Here is a 27,106-nt window from a genome sequence, read left to right on the forward strand (position 1 = left end):
GCCTGCCGGGGTAGGGTAAGCCTCCGGGTTTCCTATCTGGTCTGATTAATCAACAAAAGGGTACAAGACAAGGGTGTCCGCTCTCTCTTCTATCCTTTTCAATATCTCCTTGGAGCCGCTCAATACTTGCTCCAATTTGACATCAAGGGAATTATAGTGGGGTCAAAGGAAATAAAACTTGTTTTGTTGATAATCTACTTAGGCTAGGGCTACACGGCGACATGTGTCGTGCAATCAGTCACACGACAAAAAGGGTACATTTTTTGTAATGATAGTCAATGAAGTCACGCTGTGCCATGACACTCGTGCAAAAATTTGGATGGATTTTTTTAAGACTGGCGTGTTACAGTCGCAGCACCATTGACAATCATTTTTTAAAAATGTTGCGCGATTTTACGGCCGCAAGTTGTGCGACATATGTCACCTTGTAGCCCTAGCTTTGATGTTTTCTTATATTTTGGTTCTATTATAAGGTATAGAATTAGGCTAGGGCTACATGGCGACAATAAGTCTCGCAACAAAAAAGGTACAACTACACTGTGACATGTGTTCGCGTGACATTTTTTAGAGAGTCAATGGTGTCGCACTACAACATGCTGCGACTGAGAGTCAGAAAAATTCAACTTGGATGGATTTTTTGCAACTGTCGCGGTCACAGCATGTCTGTAAGTGACAATGGTGGCGCTGTCGTTCAGCAAATAGAAGATTTTATCTGTAAATAGTGTTTGGATGAAGATGAAATATTAATATGTCCACATACGTTATAAAACTATTACATGGAGCGTCGTTACTTCTCCCCATGTCCCTCTGAATTCTCCCGCAGTGTGGGTGGAGGTGTGAATACAGAGATAAGAAGCAAGGTTCATGGGGACAATTCATCTTCACTGCTCTGGAAGTAAACAAGGCTCTTCTTCTCTTTCTTATATCCAAAACAATGGTTTTCCTCTTTGGATCTTGATCACAGTTGATCTCAGAGAAATTTAATTTGGTTATATGTTAAAATCTGTGGAAATCATTTCCCTTCCATGTGATATATTTCATGTATAACAAGATTTGATTTATCTGAAAAGTACTTCCCACATTATGAACATGAATACGGCTTCTCTCCTGTGTGAATTCTTACATGCGTAACAAGATGTGATTTCAGTACAAAACATTTTCCACATTCTGAACATGAATACGGTTTCTCTCCTGTGTGAAATCTCATATGCTTAACAAGACTTGATTTATCTGAAAAAAGCTTTCCACATTCTGAACATGAATATGGCTTCTCTCCTGTGTGAATTCTCTCATGTCTAACAAGACTTGATCGATCTGCAAAACTTTTCCCACATTCTAAACATGAATAGGGCTTCGCTCCTGTGTGAGTATTCTCATGTGTAAAAAGATTTGATTTCCGTGCAAAACGTTTTCCACATTCTGAACATGAATATGGCTTCTCTCCCCTGTGGATTTCACCATGTTTAACAAGATTTGATTTCCGTGTAAAACACTTCCCACATTCTGGACATGGATATGACAATCTTTCTGTGTGAAATCTCTGATGTGTAACAAGAGAAGATTTAGATGTAAAACATTTCCCACATTCTGAACATAAATACGGTTTCTCTCCTGTGTGAGTTCTCTCATGGGTAACAAGACTTGATTTATCTGTAAAGCACTTCCCACATTCTGAACATGAATATGGCCTCTCCCCTGTGTGAATTCTCTCATGTATAACAACATGTGATTTCTGTGTAAAACATTTCCCACATTCTGAACATGAATATGGCCTCTCTCCTGTGTGACTTCTCTGATGTGTAACAAGATGATATTTCTTCGTAAAGCACTTCCCACATTCTGAACAGGAGTATGGCCTCTCCTTTGTGTGAATTTCTCGGTGTGTGACCTCTTTACCACCTTGAAAACTTTTACCCCCTTTCTGACCTGTAATTGTGGTAACAATCTGTGATTGGTCAGGAGTAGGTTCCTCATGATTAGGGGGATTATATAATAGATCTACACTGTGAAGTCCTGGATGTACATTAAGGTTTTCCCCTGAAGAGAGCTGCATTACATCTTCATCTTTATAATTTAGGGATAATATGAAGTTTCCCTCTGAATCCTTAATGGGATTTTCTGTTAAGATAAAAAAAATAAAAAATTTAAAAAAAATTGTGAGCTTTTTCCAGACTACAGCGTAGACAAACTTATAACATTCCTATTAGGCTAAGAGGGGATCCAGCAGGAATGAGAAGTAATAAGCCATTAACTCTGAACGCACCCCTAGCTTTAGTCTTATGAAGCTTTCTAAAGCTTCCTGACAAAGTTCAGGGATTTACACCTGGGCATGACTTTTATACTTTACATAAGGTAAATCAGGACTTGATAAAACTCAAAAATTTGAAAATCCTGACCATGTCTGGTCACAGCCCCACATTCTGCCAACACATTTTGCCCAGGAGCACCAATTGGCCATCACTTTGATATAAGACGTTCACTTGAAAGGATCTGTCACCACAAACTGCTTTCATCATTCATCCCTTAAACCCTTCAGGACCAAGCCATTTTCGGTTTTTATTACCAGCTTTCCCAGAGCCACAACTTTTTGATTTTTTCCATTCACATAGACGGGTGAGGGCTTGTCTCTTTGAGGGACAAGTTGTACTTTCTAATGGCACCATTTACTGTTGCATAACACCCAGTTCACACCTGAGCGTTTTACAGCGCGTTCCTACGCGCTGTAAAACGCTCAACAAGGGGAAACCAATGGTTCCCTATGGGAATGGTTCTCACCTGGGCGTTTTACAGCGCGTACGATCGCGCTGTAAAACGCCCGACGCTCAAACAAGTACTTGAGCGTTTTTTTTGGGCGTTTGTCGCGCGTTCCAGTACATAGACTTTCGGGAACGCGCGACAATGTGTGTTCGCTTGTCTCTGTATGCCCGCTTGTAAACGCCCGTACAATCGCGCATACAGAGCGCTCCTTTCAGAACGCTCAGGTGTGAACCCGGGGTAAGATGTAGAGGGGCAGAAAAGTTTCAAATGTGGTGGAATAAAAAAAAAAACAACACAATTCCACCATATGGGTTTTGTTTTTACAGTTATCTTCATTCTCCAGGTCTGTACAATGATACTACATTCTATAGTTTTCTAGCATCTTAACCCCTTAAGGACACAGCCTTTTTACACCTTAGGACCAAGCCATTTTTTGAAAATCTGACCAGAGTCCCTTTAAGTGCTGATAACTTTAAAACGCTTTGACTTATCCAGGCCGTTCTGAGATTGTTTTTTCGTCACATATTGTACTTCATGACACTAGTAAAATGAAGTCAAAAAAATTATTTTTTTTGCACCAAAAAATACCTAATTTAACAAAAAATTTGGAAAAATTTGCAAATTTCAAAGTTTCAGTTTCTCTACTTCTGTAATACATAGTAATACCCCAAAAAATTGTGATGACTTTACATTCCCCATATGTCTACTTCTTGTTAGAATTGATTTGGGAATGATATTTTATTTTTTGGGGATGTTATAAGGCTTAGAAGTTTAGAAGCAAATCTTGAAATTTTTCAGAAATTTACAAAAACTCAATTTTTAGGGACCAGTTCAGGTCTCAAGTCACTTTGCGAGGCTTACATTATAGAAACCACCCAAAAATGACCCCATCTAAGAAACTACACCCCTCAAGGTATTCAAAACTGATTTTGCATACGTTGTTAACCCTTTAGGTGTTGCACAAGAGTTATTGGCAAATGGGGAGGAAATTTGAGAATTTCATTTTTTTGTCTAATTTTTCATTTTAACCCATTTTTTCCACTAACAAATCAAGGGTTAACAGCCAAACAAGACTGTATCTTTATTGCCCTGACTCTGCCGTTTACAGAAACACCCAATATGTGGCCGTAAACTACTGTACGGCCACACAGCGGGGCGTAGAGTGAAAGGTGCGCCGTATGGTTTTTGGAGGGCTGATTTTTATGGACTGGTTTATTTACACCATGTCCCATTTGAAGCCCCCTGATGCACCCCTAGAGGAGAAACTCCCTAAAAGTGACCCCATCTAAGAAACTACACCCCTCAAGCTATTCAAAACTGATTTTACATACATCGTTAACCCTTTAGGTGTTGCACAGGAGTTATTGGCAAATGGCGATGAAATTTGAGAATTTCATTTTTTTGCCTAATTTTCCATTTTAACCCATTTTTTCCACTAACAAAGCAAGGGTTAACAGCCAAACAAGACTGTATCTTTATTGCCCTGACTCTGCTGTTTACAGAAACACCCCATATGTGGCCGTAAACTACTGTACGGGCACACAGCGGGGCGTAGAGTGAAAGGTGCGCCGTTTGGTTTTTGGAGGGCTGATTTTGCTGGACTGTTTTTTTGGCACCATGTCCCATTTGAAGCCCCCCTGATGCACCCCTGGAGTAGAAACTCCATAAAAGTGACCCCATCTAAGAAACTACACCCCTCAAGGTATTCAAAACTGATTTTACAAACTTTGTTAACCCTTTAGGTGTTGCACAAGATTTAATGGAAAATAGAGATACAATTTCAAAATTTCACTTTTTTGGCAGATTTTCCATTTTAATATTTTTTTTCCAGTTACAAAGCAAGGGTTAACAGCCAAACAAAACTCATTATTTATGGCCCTGATTCTGTAGTTTACAGAAACACCCCATATGTGGTCGTAAACTGCTGTACGGGCACACGGCAGGGCGCAGAAGGAAAGGAACGCCATGCGGTTTTTGGAAGGCAGATTTTGCTGCACAGTTTTTTTTTACACCATGTCCCATTTGAAGCCCCCCTGATGCACCCCTAGAGTAGAAACTCCAAAAAAGTGACCCCATTTTAGAAACTACGGGATAGGGTGGCAGTTTTGTTGGTACTAGTTTAGGGTACATATGATTTTTGGTTGCTCTATATTACACTTTTTGTGCGGCAAGGTAACAAGAAATAGATTTTTTGGCACGTTTTTATTTTTTGTTATTGACAACATTCATCTGACAGGTTAGATCATGTGGTAATTTTATAGAGCAGGTTGTCACGGACGTGGCGATACCTAATATGTATACTATTTTTTTTATTTATGTAAGTTTTACACAATGATTTCATTTTTAAAACAAAAAAAATGTTTTAGTGTCTCCATAGTCTAAGAGCCATAGTTTTTTCAGTTTTTGGGCGATTATCTTAAGTAGGGTCTCATTTTTTGCGGGATGAAATGACGGTTTGATTGGCATCTATTTTGGGGTGCATATGACTTTTTGATTGCTTGCTATTACACTTTTTGTGACGTAAGATGACAAAAAATGGCTTTTTTTACACCGTTTTTATTTTAATTTTTTTACGGTGGTCATCTGAGGGGTTAGATCATGTGATATTTTTATAGAGCCGGTCGATACGGACGCGGCGATACCTAATATGTATACTTTTTTTTTATTTATGTAAGTTTTACACAATGATTTCATTTTTGAAACAAAAAAAATCATGTTTTAGTGTTTCCATAGTCTAAGAGCCATAGTTTTTTCAGTTTTTGGGCGATTATCTTGGGTAGGGTATGATTTTTGCGGGATGAGATGACGGTTTGATTGGTACTATTTTGGCGTACATGCGACTTTTTTGATCACTTTTATTACCTTTTTTGGGAAGTAAGGTGGGCAAAATTTCAATTTCATCCTAGTTTTTTATTTTTTATTTTTATGGCGTTCACCGTTCGGGTAAAGTAACATAACCGTTTTATAGATCAGGTCGTTACGGACGCGGCGATACCAAACATGTGTAGGGAATTTTATTTTTTTCATTTTTAATCAGTGATAAATGTGTTTTTTGATTTTTATTTTTTTTTCACTTTTTTTTACTTTTTTTTTGACCCAGACCCACTTGGTTCTTGAAGATCCAGTGGGTCTGATGTCTGTATAATACAGTACAGTACAATATATATTGTTCTGTACTGTATTTTACTTACACTGAACAGATCTATGCTTTTTAGCACAGATCTGTTCAGCACCATGGACAGCAGGACGCCTGAGAGGCGTCCTGTTGCCATGGGAACCTTCCCCGTCTGCTCAGAACTTCGCAGACGGGGAAGGGTAAGCACAGGGCTGAGGGGGGCTCTCTGGGGGCTCTCTCCCTCTCCCATCGGGGGGCTGCAAAGGCACAGCAGCCCCCCGATGGGAGAGGGAGGGAGCTCCCTGCGCTGTTAACCTTTTCCATACAGCGGTCCGTACGGACCGCTGTATGGAAAGGGTTAATGGCTGACATCGCATCGCAGATGTCAGCCGTTTATACCAGGGTGCCAGCAATGTGCTGGCACCCTGGTATCCCCACTAGAAACCAACGATCATTCAAGGGGAGGCGGGCGGGGGATCGCGATCCCGCCTGCCGCACCGCCCGCCTCCCGCACCGCCCACACCGCCCGCAACCCTCCCCCTGCACCTCCCACCGGGCTAAAATCACTCGGGGGGTGCAGGGGGAGGGATACAGATCTATTTTAGGAATACTAAAGTTTCTGATCCCCGCGGTCAGGGACCGCAGGGATCAGAAACTGCAGAAATCGCAGCAAACCGCAGGTCTGAATTGACCTGCGGTTTGCCGCGATCGCCGACATGGGGGGGTCACGGGACCCCCCCGCGCATTTAGCCTAGGTGCCTGCTCGATGATTTGAGCAGGCACCGGGTTCCGATCACTGCCGGCCGGGCGGCAGTGATCGGAACAACACATGACGTACCGGTACGTCATGTGTCCTTAAGTACCAGGACATCATGACGTACCGGTACGTCATGTGTCCTTAAGAGGTTAATTAATACTGAATTTTATTTTTTTAAATGGAAGAAATGTTTTCTTTGCATCACCATATTAAGACCTTCATACCTTTTTTATGTGTATGGAGCTATGTGTGGACTTTTTTTTTTTGTGGGATGATCTGCAGTTTTACTGACTTACTTTTGGAGTTTGTATGACTTTTTGATCACTTTTTATTCAATTTTGTGGGGGAGGTGAAGTGACAAAAAAATGGCAAATCAGCGATTCCGATATTTTTTTATTCTGCCATTTAGGAAAATTATTTTTCAAATTGTTAATTTAAAAAAAATATATATTTTTCTTTCTTTTACACTTTTTAATAGTTCCACCAGGGAACTTGAACAAGCAAGCATCTTCGGATCATTCCAGAGGACTGGGGCTGCCGCACACACCATCTGGCTCCCCCGATCCTCGCTGGTAGGACGCTACACGCCCGGAAATGCACTCTCCTGGGCACAGAGCCCAGCCTTTTCTTCAAACAGCTGATTGGCGGAGGTGTCGGACCTCTGTCGATCTGATATTGCTGACCTATCCTGAGGATAGGTCATCAATACTAAAATCCCAGAAAACCCCTCTAATATTTCCCTCTACAGAGTTGTGTGCTGTTTTGCGGGGCAAACTATAGTTTTTATAGGTACTATTTTGGGGTATGTATGACTTTTTGATTACTTTTTATTCACATTTTTTGGGGGGAGGAAGAACAGGTGACCAAAAATCAAGCACCGTTTTTATTATGGCATTCACCGACCAATAAAAATATATTGATATTTTAATGGTTTGGACATGCTGATGCCTGTTATGTAAAAATAGAAAAATATTAAAATAACAAATTACTCTCTCTTTCCTGTTTTTGTAAACGTTAAAAAGTAAGCAATTACGCTTAGGCTGAATGGACATAGCAACCAATGACGCTGTGCGCTCCTGCTCTCAGCAGGAATCCAGGCCGTGTTACCACGGACAGCTCACAGCCGTGTACATTCGGCCTTAGGCTGAGTTCACACTTCAGTTATTTGGTCAGTTATTTCCATCAGTTATTGTGAGCCAAAACCAGTAATGAAGTCTACTCAGAGATTAGGTATAAAGAAAAGATCTGCTCCTGTTCTGTGCTTTTGACCCACTCCTGGATTTGGCTCACAATAACTGCTGGAAATAACTGACCAAATAACTGAAGTGTGAACAAGGCCTTACTGGTAATTGGGTTTCCTAAAAGGCTCCACTACAGCACACCTGAGATTGTCATCGCCCTGTTCGGACAGAAAAAACACCCAAGCACAGAGGTTTAAAAAGCCCCTTCCAATCCTCCACCTTCAGTGATTTTCTAGGAACCTCTTTGATGAAAAAAAAACAAGGAACACAGGGTGGGAATTATGGGTGCTGTCGTGGGGACTTCCAGAAAACCCAATTACTGGTAAGTGTAATTGCTTAGAACGACCAACTAATTAAAGAAGACCTTTCACTAGATTAAAAAATCGAAACTAACTATACTATGTCATAGAGTCACTCCGGTCCCATGTAACCTCTAACCCCTGGGCAGCCGCTGGAGAGGTTGGAGCTTAATTAGAGCTTACTGTACCGTCTCTGCTTGTGTGTTTATCCTGTCCAAACAGGTTGGGGACAATCTCAGGTTATTTTTATTTTTTGTACTGTAATTTTTAATCCCCTTAGGGGACTTGTACAGTGTCCTGATTAATTTACCACAGACTGCAATAGAATATTATTGCAGTCTGTGGGATTCTGACAAGTTGACTGCTGAGCTGTGCCTCAGACACAGCCTAGCAGGCAGTTTGATGGTAACCTTTACAAGGCTCCCAGCAAACTGCCTTTGCAGTCAGAGAACCCCAGTTTTCCAGCAGCAGTTTCAGTGTAGAATTACAGCTTCTAATTCTATCTGCTGCTTTATCCGATCAGCTGGTTGAAGAGAAGGCCGCTCTCCGTGCAAGAGCAGCCTACTCTTCATTGTTTACCTGCTTGCCGTCGACATCGCAGCGGTGATCAGTGTAACTACAAGCCGCCCCATTCACTTCTGTAGAATGGCTTGTTCCTATTCAAGTGAATACTACAGAGCCATACCATAGAACTGAATGGGACGGCTTGTAGTTACAGCTTCTCACCGCTGCAATGTCGCTGGCGAGTAGGTAACCAATGAAGGGAAGGCTGTGCCGGGTGTCGGACCCCTGCTGATCCCCTGAGGATAGGTTATCAATAGGGATGAGCGAATCGACTTTGGATGAAACATCCGAAGTCGATTCGCATAAAACTTTGCTTGAATACTGTAAAGAGCGAGCGCTCCGTACAGTATTAGAATGTATTGGCTCAGATGAGCCAAAGTTATTACTTTGCGAAGTCTCACGAGACTTCTGGTAATAAACTTCAAAAATATATTTGTACTGTAAAAAAACATTTCCCGAACTCTGTTTCGGTTCCAAAATAACAAAATATCCAAAACTTTGAAAGATAGTAGCACCTCACAGAATAGTTTTATTAACATTTACCATATGTCTACTTTAGGTCAGCATCATTTTTTTAGGATGGAGAATTATAATTTAGAAGAAATCTTTCCAAAACCAAGGGGGTCATTTATTAAACAGAAATATGCCTAAATGAAGCGTATTTCTAGCGCAGATTGTGAAGCAAAGGTCCTTTGCGACACAACCTGCGACTTCGCTCCACTCATGCCAGGGCTAAAAAAGTGGGTCTGGTGAAGACGGGACAGTAGGCCCATCTCATTTATCATTTTCTCTGCCTGTTTTAGGCGTAGAAAATGGTCTAAATGTAAGACAGCTAGGAAGCGGTGCTGGATACGCAGAAGTTATGAAGAGGCCGGCGCCTCTTCATAACTGCGGCGGATCCACCCCCAGTGCAGGGCTTTATTAAGATCAGCGTTTTAAAGATCAATTCTTCCCCAAATGTTTAAAAATCAATTCAGTTCTGAAGTGACTTTGAGGGGTCCCTATAACAGAAACCGACCATAAATGACCCCTTGCAATGCAAGGTATGTGTAGTGCAGCAAGTTAAGATGTTTCCGAGTTAGGGTAACACTGCAGCTTGCTGTTCGATGCGGTTTCTGTAGCTCTGATGTATTGCAAGGGGAGATACTGAAGCAGCGACTTCTGGAGCAATCTTCTGTTTCCAGCGACCTGATGGTCAGAACTAAGTCTCATCTCGCTTTAGTAACAGCGAGATGAGACTACTCCTTTAATACAGAGCAGATATTATTTGGATATGGTTTTATTTATGTCACATGTTACAGGAGCTCCAGGATCATATGCAAAATATCCGTACATGATCTTAACCCTTTTCTCCACAATGAGGTACATGTAGGTCACTGGCAGCATGTAATTCCTGCACAATGCCGTACATGTATCCATCATGATAGCACAGACACAAAAGCTGTGCCCCCATAATCCCCAGTGGGTGTGTGGATGTGACTGACCGCCATGTCCTCCAGGAACAGCCGGGATCAGAGAAGAATCTGATCAGAGATCACCATCAGCTGGATAAGGGGAACCCTTCATGATGTGATGGGGACATCTCCAAACAAAGAGCAGCGCAGCAGCCGGTGATCAGATTCTCCTCCTGCCCTGAAGGCACCAAGGACAGAATCTGAAGTCACTTTCTCCATTCATGATTCCTCACCTGTGGTGACATCTCCTGGAATGTCCTCCTCCACCTCACTCTTACACGGGGGATCGCCCATCATCTTCTCTTCTTCATCCTCCACTTTAATATCAGTCAGATCTTCTCCCTGATTTGTCATCTGTAACAATTCAGTACAATACAGCGGACAGGTCGGAAATGTAACAGATCCAAATAAGAGACCCCCACAATCTATGACCCCTCTATGACTGCAGGACCCCCCTATATAGATGTGTGTAGGGCTCAGCTCCATCTACCTGAGGATTCCCTGGGACCTTCTCCTCTGGACAGTCCTGGGAATACAGAGGATGGGGACATCTCTCTGGTGGATTCCTCCTCCTGGATCCATCTGTGGAGACACAAGCACACGGTGACTGAATACATGGCCTCCTGTAGATCCGTCTATAGACACTCCTCTTAGCTCCGTTTAGTTATCGGGGCAGATAACAATATTCTGCTCCTCACCACCTGTAGTGTGGTCCAAGCAACTAGCAGACCACAGGCCCGAAGTATCCTCTGGTCTATGACAGCAAATATTATTTTTGTCCATGTTTGGAGGATGAGTATACAGTTATAAGTGTCAGGGCCCTGCAGGACCCTACTAACCAGAAAGGATTTGGGACATTGTCCTGGCACAATGACACCTCTGCTTAGGAGGCAAATTTCTAGAGTGAGAACCTCAAATGAAAACTTTCATCAGTCCCACAAAGTACATAGAGGAAGTAAAACAACTACTCCCAGTCTCCTCTCCACCAGGCACCAAGGTGTTGGAGAAAGCTCTACTTCTATATCCTCTTCCAAGTCTCCTTTCCCTGGGAAGACTATTCCTTTCTCCTACGAAGTTGTTATGGTGAATCAGGAAAACAAACCTCTAGCAATTTGGGTAATAAATCATCTCCTAAATCCTTAAACAGTTCCCTAGGCAGCCCACCAGGACCGCGGGAGCTTTTTCATTAGTCGTTGTGCTCACTGCCTCCTGCAATTCTTCTAGGGTAAGAGGAGCTTCCAGGCGATCTCTCTGCTCCACAGATAAATTTGGCAAGCTCAGTGAACCTAAATATTCACAAAAATCTTATTATGTATATGAGATCCTAGTTCACCATCGCCACTTCCCCTGGCAGAGAGCTCCGTAGTTTCACTGCTCTTACAGTAAAGAATCCTCTTCTATGTTATTGTACATAATGGTAATGAAAAGCCAGATATTACCATGTTACTATAGTACATTTGTCATTACTAAATTATTGGCCATTTGTGAAGGAGTCAGAGCTGGAGTCGGTGATATAAAATGCAGGACTTCGGGTCAAAATTTTGGCTTACTGACTCCACAGTCCTGCTGAAAATACCTGTCATCATTATACCCAACTGTGATGGGCACCAGAAGCCTCCTAAAGCTGTCCCTGCCTCCCAAACTGCCTCTTCGTGGAATACTCTGAAGCACTATCTGTCTCCTGAATCCTTCACTTCAGAGCTCCATGTTGGCAAGATGGCACCTGCTTCAGGTCTCCCTCCTGGGACTCCCACAGCTTCCTCAGAAAGCCAGATTAAGATACTAGAATCATCCTCCTCTTCCGACTGACACTCTCCCTCCTCAAGCTGCCTCTGGAAAACATGGACTCCTCAACAAAATCCTCCACATACCCTGCAGCAGAAACTGCTGCGCTGTGGTTTCTGCCGTGGGTTTTCATGCGGACGCGCTCTAGGTTTGGCGCCACTAAATGGAGATAAACTGCAAGAAGGGTCCTGCTGTGGCTTTCCAAGGAGTCCACACAGTAACCATGCCAAGAATGGACCTGTAACATTCTTGGCGTGGTCTTGAAAACAGAGCGGCAAAAATCCTCAGCTGCATGAAATGGGTGGCGGTTTCATCGCAGATTCCACCGGTTTTTGGCACCAAATCTGTGCTGCAACTAGCGCAGCACCTTGTGTCAACCACCAATGCCACAACAGCTGTCACGGTAAGTGGGGAAAAGGAAGAACACCAAATAAACAAACTACAACAGTAACACAGACTAGGCCCCCAAAGCTAGTGAGAAGGGGGATGGTAACCTCCTAGTTATCCCTGAGCCTCTCCCTAACTGCTAACAGTATGAGCAAATCCTAATGGTGGAAGAACTCATACACCGGAACCCAGGACCTACTGAAACTGTCACAAACCCTAAATTAGGGAGCAGGGATGAGACTGCCGGGACCTTCCAGCGTCTCCCTGAGACCTAGACACAACAAACACACAAAGTAGAAACAGGAGGACTTAGCTTGAGATGAGTAAGAAGCAGGAGAACCTCTAACAACCAGCTTAGAACTCCAGAAGGAAATAACAACCGCAAGGTCTGCAGTGAGAGGCGGGCTTACATAGAGCCACTAAACAGCAAATGAGCAGAACCTGAGGAGAGGTGAGATCCTGCCCACAACAACAGAAAGACTTGTCAGATAGACTCACATGCTGTAAGTCTATCTGATCTTCTCAGACCTCTCACAGGGCAGGCAGTGACAACAGCACCCACAGACAGCAAGACCCAGCCTTTCAACAGCACCCCTGCTGTCAGACAAAGGCCCCTTGGCACTGGGCACCACCAAGGTCTTTCCTATTAGGTGTGAGTATAAAGTAGCACTGGAGGAGCCCAAGTAGACATCTAATAGTAGAACATTAGGCAACGGCGCTGAAATCTGTCAATAGAAATTCACTTAGGACGGGAGGTTCCCCAAGAGAGAAGGGGTAGAGAGCAGAACTTAGCAATATAATAGAGAAATTCTAGAAATCCTCACAAGGGAAGAATGGGTTGGCATTACAAAACCTGACCCCCATCTGGGGGGAATGTCGCAGGACCCAGATGTGCTGTATTGGAGGTGGAGGGAGGTGAAAGCTGTAAAAGAACGGGGAAGAGGAAGGTGAGATTCTAGCAGATGTTAATGTCTTTTCTATTACCTCTTCAGCTTCGAGAGGTTTCTAATGATACTTCATTGATCCGGAATGATTTGAACAAAATAAGGGACAAGATCAAAGATGCGGAAAGGAAGACAAGGGCTTTTTGATCAATTTGTATTCAATTTTAGGTAGGTGAAACGATAAACAACTTGAATTCGCCGTTTAGATTTTTTATGTTCCGGTACGACTTTCACCGCATGAGAAGTTTATATTTTAATAGTACAAGCGTTTTGGGACGCTGTGGTGCAAATTATCATTCATTTTTTTAATAATTATTTTTTTTTAAATATTAAAAACTTTTTTTTTTTTACATTTGATTTTGTAACTCCCACTAGGGGACTTTAACATGATCATCAGCTCACTTCTCCCATAGACTGCATTCATTTAAGAATGCGGCCTGTGGGAGATTCAATATATTCCTATGGAGCAATGACAGCTGCAGGCCTCTATAAGTATATACCTGACCAGGCTCCAGGCTACCGCCACCAATGAGCAGCTTCCCCGATAGCGCTGAGAATTCGTTAGGGCCCTGAGAGCGCAGTGCCCCCAGGGGAAATCCACCTCTGATGGCGTGGTCACAACTGACAATGCCACCTGAGTGGTTAAATGTCTGCGATCAGCGTTATCGTCGATCGCAGACATTAGCCCCGGGTGTCTGCTTTTTCAAAAAGCAGAATGGCGCTTGTTAAGCTCACGTGCGGGTGCAATTTTTAACGCATTATAGAAAACAATATCCCAGACGGAGAGTCGGGAGATAAAACGTAACTTTTAATATAAATAAAATAAAAATGAAAATAGTACACTACACCAAAAATTGGCAAAAATGATTAATCAAAGCAGCATACTTAACCATCCAAACTAAGATTCGAATGCATATAGTCCAGCTTCAATTCAGATGTTCAACACATCATGTATAGGTAGGCAACGGGAAAACTGACCCTAATTTACCCTTAAAAAAGTGGGAAGGGGCTATCTATACACAGAGCAATCGCTCCGGAAGGGGCGACCCTGTCTGGATACCTGACCCTAAACTGGGCGATATCCCTATTGGACCCTACAAGCACTTCCCGACGTGCCACGTTTCGTCTTGATAACTCGTCAGGGGAAACTCCACTTAGGGTATCCTCAAAAATAAAATAAGTACAGGGGCATAAAAAAAAAATTTGAATCACGCCTAGATCCCAAAATATATGCAATCAATAGGGACCTTTAATAGGTCAATGGACCAAAAATATAGGGAGAAAAAAACCTGGTAGAAAACATCCCTAATCAAGCTCCTTCCAGCGGGTAGGGTAGCTGTATGGCGATCCGCCCAAGCTGGACTATATGCATTCGAATCTTATCTGCAGCAGAAGTATGTACATCCAAACGACACCCGCTGATTGGGAAGAATTTTCCAACTTTTCTCTACTTTCCGTGCCCTGGGATTGTTCACCGACTACATATTTGGATGGTTAAGTACACGGCTCTGATTAATCATTTTTGGTGTAGTGTACTATTCTCATTTTTATTTTATTTATATTAAAAGTTACGTTTTATCTCCCGACCATTGGTTTCTATAATTTGACTTTTGCCGGGATTTTTTGGGAGCATTGACTTGCTCCAATTTGGCGTTTATATTGCAATTTTTAACGCCCAGACATCCACTGCACATGTACGACAGAGGTGCGGAAAGGGTTAAGATGGAAACACATGGGGGTATTGAATTTATAATGGTTTTGAAGGAAGGGAAGAGAATATTAGTACAAATTTATAAATGTATTATTGGCCTTTTATTCGAAAAAACAATACACGTTAGGCTACTTTCACACTTGCGTTAAACTTTTCCGGCGTTGAGTTCAGTCCTAGGGGCTCAATACCGGAAAATAACTGATCAGTTTTATCCTAATGCATTCTAAATGGAGAGAAATCCGTTCAGGATGCATCAGTTCAGTCCCTCTTACGTTTTTTGGCCGGAGAAAATACGGCAGCGCGCTGTAGTTTTCTCTCCGGCCCAAAATCCTGAACACTTGCCGGATCCAGCATTAATTTACATTGAAATGCATGAATGCCAAGTGTTGCCGAAGTGTTCCAGAAAAACTGATCCGGTTTTGCGGTCTGTGCATGCGCAGACCTTTAAAAATGAGAAAAATAAATAAAAATACCGGATCCATTTTTCCGGATGACACCGGAAAGACGGATCCGGTATTGCAATGCATTTGTGAAACAGATCCGCATCCGGATCTGTCTCACAAATGCATCCGTTTGCGTCCGGATTGCCGGTTCCAGCGACGGAACTGCCTGCCGGAATCCTCTGCCGCAAGTGTGAAAGTAGCCTTAGTCGACAAAATCAGGTAAGAGATATTGAGATTACAGAACATTCATTTCTTCGCGCTCAGCTATTTTTTCGTAAGTCCCATTGGAATGAATGGAGGGCGGTTGCGCACATTCCGTCACTTTGCGGGTTCCGTTCCAAGGATAGGTGCGGGTCCCTATCAGACATTGGGGGCATATCCTAGTGATGACACAGCCCCTTTGTCTGGGTACCTCGGGGCTGGTGCTGTACGTATAGTGAGGGCTCGAATTGTACCTCGGGACAGGTTGTCAATGGTTTCCGCTTCGCCCTTAGTTCCCATTTCATGATTTATATATTTTACAACATGGTCCCTCCTTTCAGTTGCGTAGATGACGTGTCTGTATTTTAATGAAATGTTTACAGTGAATCAATAATGATTATGGCGGATTTTATTCAGATTGTTTTGTGGCGTTATACTTTTGGTGCACTGGGGGCTGGTAAGTTGTTACTAGACCCTTATTTCTCTAGAGGCTCGCGCTATTGACTGGTCTCTGAATGGTGGAGATTAGGGCTGCAGCGATTACTGGATTAAATCGAGTAACTTGACACAGAAAAATCCTTGATGCAAATTTTGCATCGCGGATTCGTTTGTGCCATGTGACCACGGAGTGTGAGTGAAGCACATGCTATTACTAACGCTCTGTGGTCTCCTGCCGGCCGGCACCGCTCTGCACTGTATCCTGACGTACACACATCATCAGGACATAGCGCACACTATCACCTGACACTGTGTCACGTCAGGTCCCAGTGCAGCGCGGTGAAGAAGAGGATAGAAGAACTGTGGAGTGTCGGCAGCGCCCCTACAGGAAAGGTAAGTATTTCACTGGCGCTGGGGACTGATGGCTAGGAGCAGGAGACGGTGGCACTGGGGGAGCTGATGGCACAAAGGACTGATGGCACTGGGGGGGGGGGGGGGGGACTGGAGCTCCTCCATTACATGTCACTGCACACACGTGTATACACTGCACATGACGGCTCTTACCTTGTGATATAAGAGGCTGGTGCTCCTCCATTACATGTCACTGCACACACGTGTACACACTGCACATGACGGCTCTTACCTTGTGATATAAGAGGCTGGTGCTCCTCCATTACATGTCACTGCACACACGTGTATACACTGCACATGACGGCTCTTACCTTGTGATATAAGAGGCTGGTGCTCCCCCATCATGGCCTCCTTGTACAGATCCTTGTGTCCTTCTATATACTCCCACTCCTCCATGGAGAAATAGACAGCGACATCCTGACACCTTAGAGGAACCTGACAACACAATGACACCGTCATCACCCAGACCCCTCCAGTGCTGTTACTGGAGAATTTCCCAGCATTCCCAGCAGTGTCACCTCTCCAGTCAGCAGCTCCATCATCTTGTGGGTGAGTTCTAGGATCTTCTGCTCATGTATCAGGGGGTGAGGGGGAGGCTCTGTGATGGGGTGAGGGGTCCTGCTCCGCCCTCCTGACTCCTGGAGATGGATGATGGGAGTCACACAGTCCCCCGATGTCTTCTTCACTATTGTGTACTCCTGTGGATGGAGAGAGACACTTAGGGAATAAACCCTTCAGGGGCCATGTGCTCTCCTCCGGCCCTCTCCTCCTGGGTACAACGTGCCTACTTACCTTCTCATGGCTCCTACAACATGACTATTGGTCACTGGTCACATGATACATCACTCACCATACTGGGGGCTGATCTTCAGGTTCTCCATCACTTGGAAGGTCTGGAGGCCGTTCTCCAGGACCCTGGACTCTTCCTATCACTTCCTATGATGGATTCTCCTTCCCGATGTCTGACTTGTTACAGAATACAATAAAGAGGAGAGAAATCTAGAAAAGTTTACCTCTCCGCTCAGCAGGGAGATGATCTCCAAGGTGAGGTCTAATATTCTTCTGCTGATCTCCTTCCTGTCCATCCTTGGTGGCTCATTCAGGAGAAGGCTCGTATTGCTGGTTTTCTTCATCCTCCCTCCAAAAAAAAAGGAAAAAAGAAATGAGCTCCGGGTGTATCTAAGCTCCTGGCAGTGAAAACCTCATTCACACAGAGCAGATTCTCTCCTCCATCACAGAATGATGACAACCCCCACTATCCCCACTACTACTCCCCCCATCATACTAAGCTGAGGAGCGGAGAAGGATTCCTTGTGTGTAATGGAGGAGAATCTCCAGAGGTGACATGTCTGAGCTCTCCACCACACTGTCTCCTCACAGCTCATCTTACCTGCAGGCTGGAGGAATGGCTGATACCAGAGAGAACAAGAGCCCTGACTACCGACCAGGACCTGCCCAGTATCTGCTGCACTGCCAGAGCTGAAGGACCTGGGGTGACGTCACCGTCATGTGATCAGTGCAGGGGGCGGAGCTCAGCAGTGAAGGACCTGGGATGTTATTGTCATGTGATCAGTGCAAGGGGCGGGCCTCAGCCGTGGAGGTGATAAGAATTGGTGTAGGACCTGTAATGACGTCCATGTCGCGTGACCAGTGCAGGGGGCTGTGCTCAGCCATGGAGAGGATAAGAAGAGGTGAAGGATTTGTGAGGATGTCATCGTCATGTGATCGGTACAGGGGCGGGACTTAGCAGTGGAGACGTGGTGTGGTAATGGAGCGCTGATGATTGTCATGTGACTTGAAGAGGCGGGGTTTTGTATGAAAGAAAAGAAAGTAAAAGTTCTGGATTTTCTTCTGCAGAGTCCTGTACATGATGGGAGTTGTACTCTTCTCCTCTTATAGCTACTCCTGCAATGTCAAATTGTATAATGATAGCCTGAAACTACTGGGAGGTGTAGTTCTCTGCTCTGATATCTTGTAATAGCCTAGACTTGCTGGGAGTTGTAGTTCTCTGATATCCTATAATTAGGGTTGCTACCTTTCCCAAAAACAAATACCAGCCAAGTTAAGCTGGTGTGGGCGCCTGGCTTATCACAGGGTGTTAAGTCTCTATGTCATAATGTGGTTCCCAGTATTTATGCCTCCATGAGTGCCCCCCAATAATGATGGCCCTATTAGTGCCCCAACAATGATATTAATGCCCCAATTAGTGTTCCCCAATAATACTAATGCCTCCAGTAGTGCTCTCCAGTAATAGTAATGCCTCCAGTAGTGGCCCCCATTAATAATGTCCCCCTTATTAGTGCCCCCTAGTAATAGTAATGCTCCTAGTGATGCCCTATTAGTGCCTCCCAGTATTAGTAATGCCCCATTAGTGACCCCAATAAAAGTAATGCCTCCATTAGTGCCCCCCAAAATCAATAATGCTTTGATTAGTGCCCCCAGAATTAATTGTGCCCCCCAATAATATTAATGCCCTAATTCGTGCCCCCATTAGTGCTCCTCAATAATATTAACGCCCCCCAGTAATGGCCCCATTAGTGCCCACCTGTAAAAGTAATGCCCTCAGTAATAATAATGCCCCTTAGTACAAATTTCCCCCCGATTAGTTAACCCAAGTAATAGTTATACCTCCATTGGTGCTCCCCAGTATTAGTAATACTCCCATTAGTGCCCCCAGTATTAGTAATACTCCCATTAGTGCCCCCAGTATTAGTAATACTCCCATTAGTGCCCCCAGTAATAGCAATACCCCCATTAGTGCCCCCCATTAAGAATAGTGCCCCTCAGTATTAGTAATGTCCCCTTCTCTTCTCTGTGCAAAAAAATAAAATAAAAATTCATCTCCCCCATTTGATGGCGCCGCGGTGAACACTCGCTGCTCAGTGGAAGCTCAGGACAGGACCTGTGCTCCACCTTGATGACGTCTCGGTCCTGAGCTTCCAGTCAGCAGCAAGTGTTCACCACGGCGCGAGCAAATGGATGAGGTGAGTTCTTTTTGTTTTGTTTTTTTGCACAGAGAAAGTGGGCGCTAATGGGGGCATTATTATTACTGGGGGCACTAATGGGCGCATTATTAATTCTGTGGGGCACTAATGGGGCGTTACTATTACTGGTTGGCACTATTAATTCTGTGGGGCACTAATGGGGCGTTACTATTACTGGTTGGCACTATTAATTCTGTGGGGCACTAATGGGGGCATTATTAATTCTGGTGGGCACTAATTTGTACATTAATATTGGGGGGCACTAATGGGGACATTACTATTACTGGGGGGCACTAACGGGGCATTACTATTACTGGGGGCGCTAATAGGGCATTACCATTACTGTGGGGCACTACTGGGGGCATTAGCATTACTTGAGGGCATTACTATTACTGGGCGCACCACTGGAGGGGGGGGGTAAAGACTACTAATGAGCGCTCCACAATGGAAGTGCTCATTAGTAACAGTCCATATAGGAAAATACCGGCTTGGCCAGTGAGATAGCAGCCGGGTGGTAACTAGAGATGGCCTTGCGAACGGCGGTCATTTCATGGCGAACTTTGCGCATTCGCAATTCGCCGAACATGCGAACATATGTCGATGTCCGCAGGCGCCATATTCTTTTGCATTGCGCCCAACTTTGACCCATGACACACACATCAGGTGGGACAGGACAGCCAATTGAGACGTTTCAGCACATGGACACACCCCCACCCTATAACAGAACCCGATCTGGCAGCCATTTTACATTCAGTGTTTTGCCAGTGTAGGGAGAGGTTGGTGTGTAGAGCAGGGACAGACTGTTAGGGACACCAAACGCTAGCGAATAGGGCCACAAAAGTCCTTTTAAGGACTGGTATAGGTGTGCTATCGATAGGTGTGAAACACAGAGGGGTGTGATATACTTATACTTTCTAACATAGAAAGTATATTATAGTGCATTTGTATTCTGCAGCAGTTGTGTGCGGTTCTGCTGCGATACCGCAGCTATACAGAGGGACAAACGTTATTGGAGTAACTAATTGCAACTGGTGTGATATACCTTGTTACACAAAATACTGATTAAGGGGATTGATATACCTGCTTCCACCAAATATTGATTGAGGCTTGCGATACATCTGCTTCACCACCACCATAGCCCCTCCACTTGAATCAGAGGAATTATTTTCCCATCCATTCCCAGACCTTACCGATGCGCAGCCATTCTTGGCATCAGATATAAGGAAGAGGAGATAGCAATGGCCGCCACCCAGCGATCTGACTACAGTACCCAGATCAGCCCAAGGAGGGTGGTCCCCGCTGTTGCTGCCTACTCCGAGATCTCTAATGTCAGTGGTGGTGAAGGGGACGATGATGACGTGTCTATGGACGTCACGTGGGTGCCCACAAGAGAGGAAGAGGAGGGGAGTTCAGAGGGAGAGACGGAGCAGCAGATAGGTAGGAGAAGTAGGCAGAACTCGCAGGGCACAGGAGGCAAAAAGAAGACTGCAAATGTATCAGGAACGAGCCATCCGCCATGCACGGTCAAATCTTGTGGTCCCAGGACGCCGACACATGGCTCCGCAGTGTGGTCTTTTTTTTATGTGTCAGCTGCTGATAATAGTGTTGACATCTGCAGCCTGTGCTGTCAACGCATAAGTTGCGGTAAGCCCAACACTCACCTAGGGACGATTGCCATAATAAAGCACCTGGCCTCCCATCACCGAGCCCAGTGGGAGCAACGCCGTCAGAACCCACAAAGCCACACTCCCGGCGCTCCACGTCCTGCCTCTTCTCCTTCTCCTCCCATTTCTCCTCCACTCCACCTTCCAGCGTGCCGTTGTCGCGTTCATCTGGCAGTTCGAGCGTAAAAAGTTGATGACGCCGGATAATCCTCTTGCCCAACAGCTGACCGCTGGCTTGTCGGAACTGCTAGTCCGCCAACTACTGCCATATAAACTGGTGAACTCGGAGGCCTTTAGAAAATTTGTTGCCATTGGCACACCGCAATGGAAGGTCCCCGGAAGGAAATATTTCTCCCAGAAGGGCATCCCAGAGCTATATGGCCACGTTTAGCGGCAAGTGAATATATCTCTGGCACACAGTGTCGATGCCAAGATTAGTGATGGACGAACATCTGCTGGGACGGTTCACGAACGCGATCGCGCGAACACGATCAAATGTTCGCGAACCGCAGGTTTGCGGCGGGTCCCATTCATTTTAATGGCAGGCGAACCTGAAAAACCTTCAGCTCATATTTGCAGCCAAGAAATAATTACTAGAAGTGCACAAATAGTCCCACAACATGGACACTGACATACCAGATGTCTTATTCGAATTACGATCTCCATTCATAATTTTTTTCAATGCAAAATATCGGCACTATAATTTTCACGTACGCGCATGCGCAAATGCACTATACAGTACCGAAATGCACTATAAAGAAAATATATTGGTAGATAACACCCCGCTTCAATCTGTTTTTTTTTGGGGGGGGGGGCGACTGGTATATCACACCAGTAGAAATTATTTGTCCCAATAACGCTTGTCGCTCTATATACCTGCAGTATCTCAGCAGAACCGCACACAACTGCCGCACAATACAAATGCACTATAATCTACTGTCTAACATAGAAAGTACATTATAACATTGTACAAAGAAGGCAATCCATTAGAATATACATAAAGATAAAACGTAACCTTTAATAATGTTACTATGAGGGTCCATTCACACGTCCGTAAGTGTTTTGCGGATCCGCAAAACACGGACACCGGCAATGTGCATTCTGCAATTTGCGGACCGCACATCGCCGGCACTATAATAGAAAATGTCTAATCTTGTCTGCAATTGCGGACAAGAATAGGACATGTTCTATTTTTTTGCGGAAACGGAAGCACAGATGCGGAAGTGCGGATGCGGACAGCACATTCCGGCCCCATTGAAAATGAATGGGTCTGCTTTTGCGGAACGGATGCGGACCCATTTTGCAGACGTGTGAATGGAAAAGATATCCCTCAAAATGAAAATAAATTAAATTATTAAAGTTAAGCAAAAAGCATAGATGTGGTAGGTAATAACAAGTACTCAGGGGCACTAAATCAGAAATGTCCTACCACAATCCGGGGGGTTCCAGTGCACATCGATGAATCCCGGAGGGAAAGCAAAAACCATCCATCCCTGGGCTAGATGATGATGTGGTATTGAAGGACAGGGTGGGCAAAGAACTGTCCCTGATATTGCCCTACAGGGGGGGTGCTATTCTGGCCCTGATAGCCTAACCACAGACCACCCGCCCTGATAAGAGCGACCCTGTCCGGAACCTTACCCTATATAAAAATGGCCCTAGTAAGCCCCTAGGCCCCTGACTTTCAGGTGATCACTATATAGATCTATGTGTTTTTGACTCATTATAAAAGTATATTATAAGTATATTACACCCCTCAGTAAGTCACACCTATCGATAGCACACCTGTACCAGTCCTTAAAAGGACTTTTGTGGCCCTATTAGCTAGCGTTTGGTGTCCCTAACAGTCTGTCCCTGCTCCACACAGTAACCTGTCCCTACACTGGCAAAACACAGGATATAAAATGGCGGCCAGATCAGGTTTATTTATAAGGTAGGGGGCATGTCCATGTGCTGAAATGTCTCAATTGGCTGTCCTGTACCACCTGATGGATGTGTCATGCGTCAAAGTTCTTCACAATGTAAAAGAATATGGCGGGCGCGAATATCTCCATATGTTCGGCGAATCGCAAACACGCAAAGTTCGCCACGAAACGACTGCCGGGCGAACCGCAAGGCCATCTCTAGCCAAGATACATCTGACCACAGACACGTGGTCTAGCAAACACGGGCAGGGAAGGTACATGACTTTTACTGCCCACTGGGTGAACCTTCTGACGGACTTCAAGTATGTAATTTGGTGTTACCGCCACGGATTGCATGCAGGTCTGCCTCTTCTTCTCCTCCTCCATCCACGGTCTCTTTCTCGGCTGACTCCTCCTTTTCCACTGCTACCGCCTCTTCCGCTGCACCCCCCAGGCTCCCCAGAACCTATTTGACGTGCCAGGTGAGACGTTGCCATGCTGTGCTGCGGCTGTTGTGCCTGGAAGTCAAGAGCCACACCGATCCTGCACTGCTGTCAGCTCTGCGGTCACAGGCCGATCAGTGGCTAACCTCACTCAATTTGACAGTTGGTAAAGTGGTGTGCGACAACGGAGCCAATCTGCTGAGTGCGCTGAAACAGGGCAAAATGACACACGTGCCGTGCATGGCACACGTCCTGAACTTAGTCGTGCTGTGATTCGTTGCTAAATACCCCGGGGTCCAGGGTGTCTTGCGGCAGGTCAGGAAAATCTCTGGCCATTTTAGAAGATCTTACACGGCCATGGCTCACCTTGCTGACATTCAGAGGCGACACCACCTGCCCGTCAGACGTCTTATTTGTGACAGCCCGACGCGCTGGAACTCCACCTTGTATATGCTTCATAGGCTGCTCCAGCAGCAACGTGCCGTTAACGACTACCTGTACGAACTCTGCGGCAGGACGGGTTCTGGGGAGCTTGGTTTCTTTTTACCTCGCCAGTGGCTGCTAATGCGCGACGCATGCAGACTTTTGCGGCAATTTGATGAGATCACCAAACTGGTCAGTCACAGCCAGGGCACCATCAGCGACATCGTACCTTACGCCTTCTTTCTGGAGTGTGCATTGCGTTGTGTCATTAATCAAGCCGTCGAGGAGCTGGAAGATGAGGAAGTCGCAATGCTGAATGAATTCCCAGGGGGGCTACTCCATCTGAGACAAGTCAGCAGGAGTCTGAAGAGGAGTCAGAGGAGGATGGTGGCTGGGGGTGGAGAAGGAGCAAGAAGAGCAGGCTTTAAGGGGGAATTTCAACTTTTCGGGGATCCCTGGTGTTGTCCGTAGCTGGGGGGAGGAGACCGAGGACGACATTCTCCTGGGCGATGAGCAGGAGCCAGGGTGCTCCACCGCTTCCAATTTAGTGCAAATGGGGGCCTTCATGCTCCAGTGTTTGAAGAGGGACCCCCGTATAAAGGGCAAGGACCAGTACTGGGTGACACCCGGTACAAACACAAAATGGCGGACATGTTACCAGCATCAGAGAGGGCTTGCAGAATTCAGCATTTTCAGGCCTTGCTGCGAGAGAAGCTGCATTCTGTTGTTGCGGGTGCTGGCAGAGGAATTTCCACCCACAGCGAAACAGGTGCGGGTACCAATCCTACCGCGCCTGCAAGTAGAGCTGGGGCTGGAGAAGGAGCAAGGAGAGCAGGCTTTAAGGGGGAATTTAAACTTTTCGGGGATCCCTGGTGTTGTCCGTAGCTGGGGGGAGGAGACCGAGGACGACATTCTCCTGGGCGATGAGCAGGAGCCAGGGTGCTCCACCGCTTCCAATTTAGTGCAAATGGGGGCCTTCATGCTCCAGTGTTTGAAGAGGGACCCCCGTATAAAAAGCATAAAGGGCAAGGACCAGTACTGGGTGACACCCGGTACAAACACAAAATGGCGGACAAGTTACCAGCATCAGAGAGGGCTTGCAGAATTCAGCATTTTCAGGCCTTGCTGCGAGAGAAGCTGCATTCTGCTGTTGCGGGTGCTGGCAGAGGAATTTCCACCCACAGCGAAACAGGTGCGGGTACCAATCCTACCGCGCCTGCAAGTAGAGGGAGGTTTGAAGATATGTTGGTCACTTCGGATATGAGATCATTATTGCAGCCAACCCATCGACAGCCGCCCTCTGGATCCAGCCTCAGGGAACGCCTAGACCGAAGTGTTAACGGCTGATGTGGACGCTCTGAGAAGCGAGGAACTCCTGGACTACTGGGTATGCAGGCTTGACCTGTGGCCAGAGCTGGCACAATTTGCCATGGAACTCTTGGCTTGCCCCTCGTCGAGTGTCCTGTCCTGAAAGGACATTCAGCGCAGCATGTGGGATCGTGACCGATAAGCGCACTCGCCTAGCTAAACTACCTCACATTTCTAAAAATGAATGAGGCATGGATCTCTGAGGAATTCAACACCTGTGACGACCACGTGTAATTGAATTCCCTCATGCCAGCCCACACATATCCGCTACCACTCAAAACAAAGAATGGTCCTTGTCTTATGTATATACAGCGGCATAAAAGGCCTCTACTGTCAGGTGAATGCCTAATTTTTGGGGCCTGTACTGGCCTACAATAAAATTTTTAGCAAGTAAACGCCTAATGTACCTCCAGCCACATAATCGCAAGTTCTTTTCTGTCAGATGAAAGCCTAATTTTGGGGGCCTGTACTGGCTTACAGTAAAATTTTTATCAAGTGACCGCCTAATTTACCTCTAGCCACATAATCACAAGTTCTTTTCTGTCAGGTAAATGCCTAATTTTTGGGGCCTGTACTCCCGTGGCCTAAAATAACAATTTTCTAGGCTCTAGCAGGGCACATTTTAAAGAATTTCCCTTTAAGGCGCATAAAAATGGCCCCTGATTAAAAGACATTTTTTGTGGAATTTTTTTGCCATTGACCCCCCTCTGGTATGTCACTGTCCATGTTGTGGGACTATTTGTGCATTTCTAGTAAGTATTTGGTGGCTGCAAATATGACCTGAAGGTTTTTCAGGTTCATCTGCCATTAAAGTGAATGGGGACCGCCGCGAACACACAGTTCGCGAACATTTGATCACGAGCGCGCGTTCGCGAAATGTCCAGGCCGATGTTCGTCCATCACTAGAGGTAACCCTACCTATTATGTGTATAAGGCAGGGTAACCATCTGTCCTCTTTTTGCTGGACATGTCCTCCTTTCAGGGATTTACAGAATACTTTTCTGGGCTTCTGTGTGGGGGAGGCGTCGCCGGGCAGGCATTACTCACTAGCGCCTCCAGGAACATAGTACAAAATATATATTAAGTCTCTGCATTTAAAATTCCCTGGAGACTGACTCAGAAAGACAAAGAAGGGAAATCTAACCAGGGGAAAAAAAATAAAAAATGATATATATATAATAAAACCCTATTGAACTGCTATTAAGATGTAAAAAAAAAACAAAAAACTAGCTCACCCTCTTGCAAGCTACTCATCTTTGTATGCAGAATCACCTTAAGTCCTGTAAGGCGACATGGACAGATACTTAACAAAAACCCAGCTTAGAAAAATGTCCCGCTCGACTTCAGGCAATCTTTCTGCATCACCCGCAAAATCTATTCTGCCCACCAAAATGCTGAAAACAGCAGCAAAAGCCAAAAAACAACTCCCCTAGCTCACTCCAGAACTTTCTCAACAATATCAGGAGGACCTGTTCTCACCAAACCCCCCACATGAAGAGGACGCTACATCACCAAACGTATCCCCCAACCATGACCCGATAATGTCTCCAGAAACCGACATTCATAATGCCACTGCAGTGGCGCAGGAAGTGTCCCGTATTTTATTGCCACTGTTTGACAAGAGGCTGGACGTCCTCCATTCCTCGATAAATTCAGCACTGGCTCTCATCATCACAAACGCCCAGAAAATAACAGAGCTAGAAAACAAAGTCACAGCCCAGGAAATAACCACCACTAACCTGGAACATTCTATAACACAATGCCAAGAAATGGAATCTACACTGATAGACAAGCTGGAAGATTTGGAGAACCG

The 27,106-nt window shown here is 45.2% G+C and overlaps 1 protein-coding gene across 1 annotated transcript; it reads right to left on the reverse strand.

The window, feature by feature from the left end:
* Positions 1–862: 862 nt before the first annotated feature.
* Positions 863–10,681, reverse strand: LOC120990674 (zinc finger protein 585A-like). Its single transcript, XM_040419584.1, has 3 exons — positions 10,421–10,681; positions 1,182–2,118; positions 863–953 (listed from the first exon to the last, which is right to left on the reverse strand). The coding sequence occupies exons 1-3, from the start codon at positions 10,671–10,673 to the stop codon at positions 863–865; spliced, it is 1,281 nt and encodes a 426-aa protein (XP_040275518.1). The 5' UTR covers positions 10,674–10,681.
* Between the last annotated feature and the right edge of the window lie 16,425 nt (positions 10,682–27,106).

Source organism: Bufo bufo, chromosome 2 (assembly GCF_905171765.1).
Source record: "Bufo bufo chromosome 2, aBufBuf1.1, whole genome shotgun sequence".
NCBI classification, from domain to species: Eukaryota; Metazoa; Chordata; class Amphibia; order Anura; family Bufonidae; genus Bufo; species Bufo bufo.

Coding starts and splice junctions, on each gene's coding strand:
- LOC120990674 (XM_040419584.1), bottom strand. CDS start 10,673: ATGGAGCTGAGCCCTACACACATCTATATAGGGGGGTCCTGCAGTCAT. Junction 2,119..10,420: donor TCCAGGAGATGTCACCACAG/GTGAGGAATCAT, acceptor TTATCTTAACAG/AAAATCCCATTAAGGATTCA. Junction 954..1,181: donor TTTCACACAGGAGAGAAACC/GTATTCATGTTC, acceptor ACTGTGATCAAG/ATCCAAAGAGGAAAACCATT.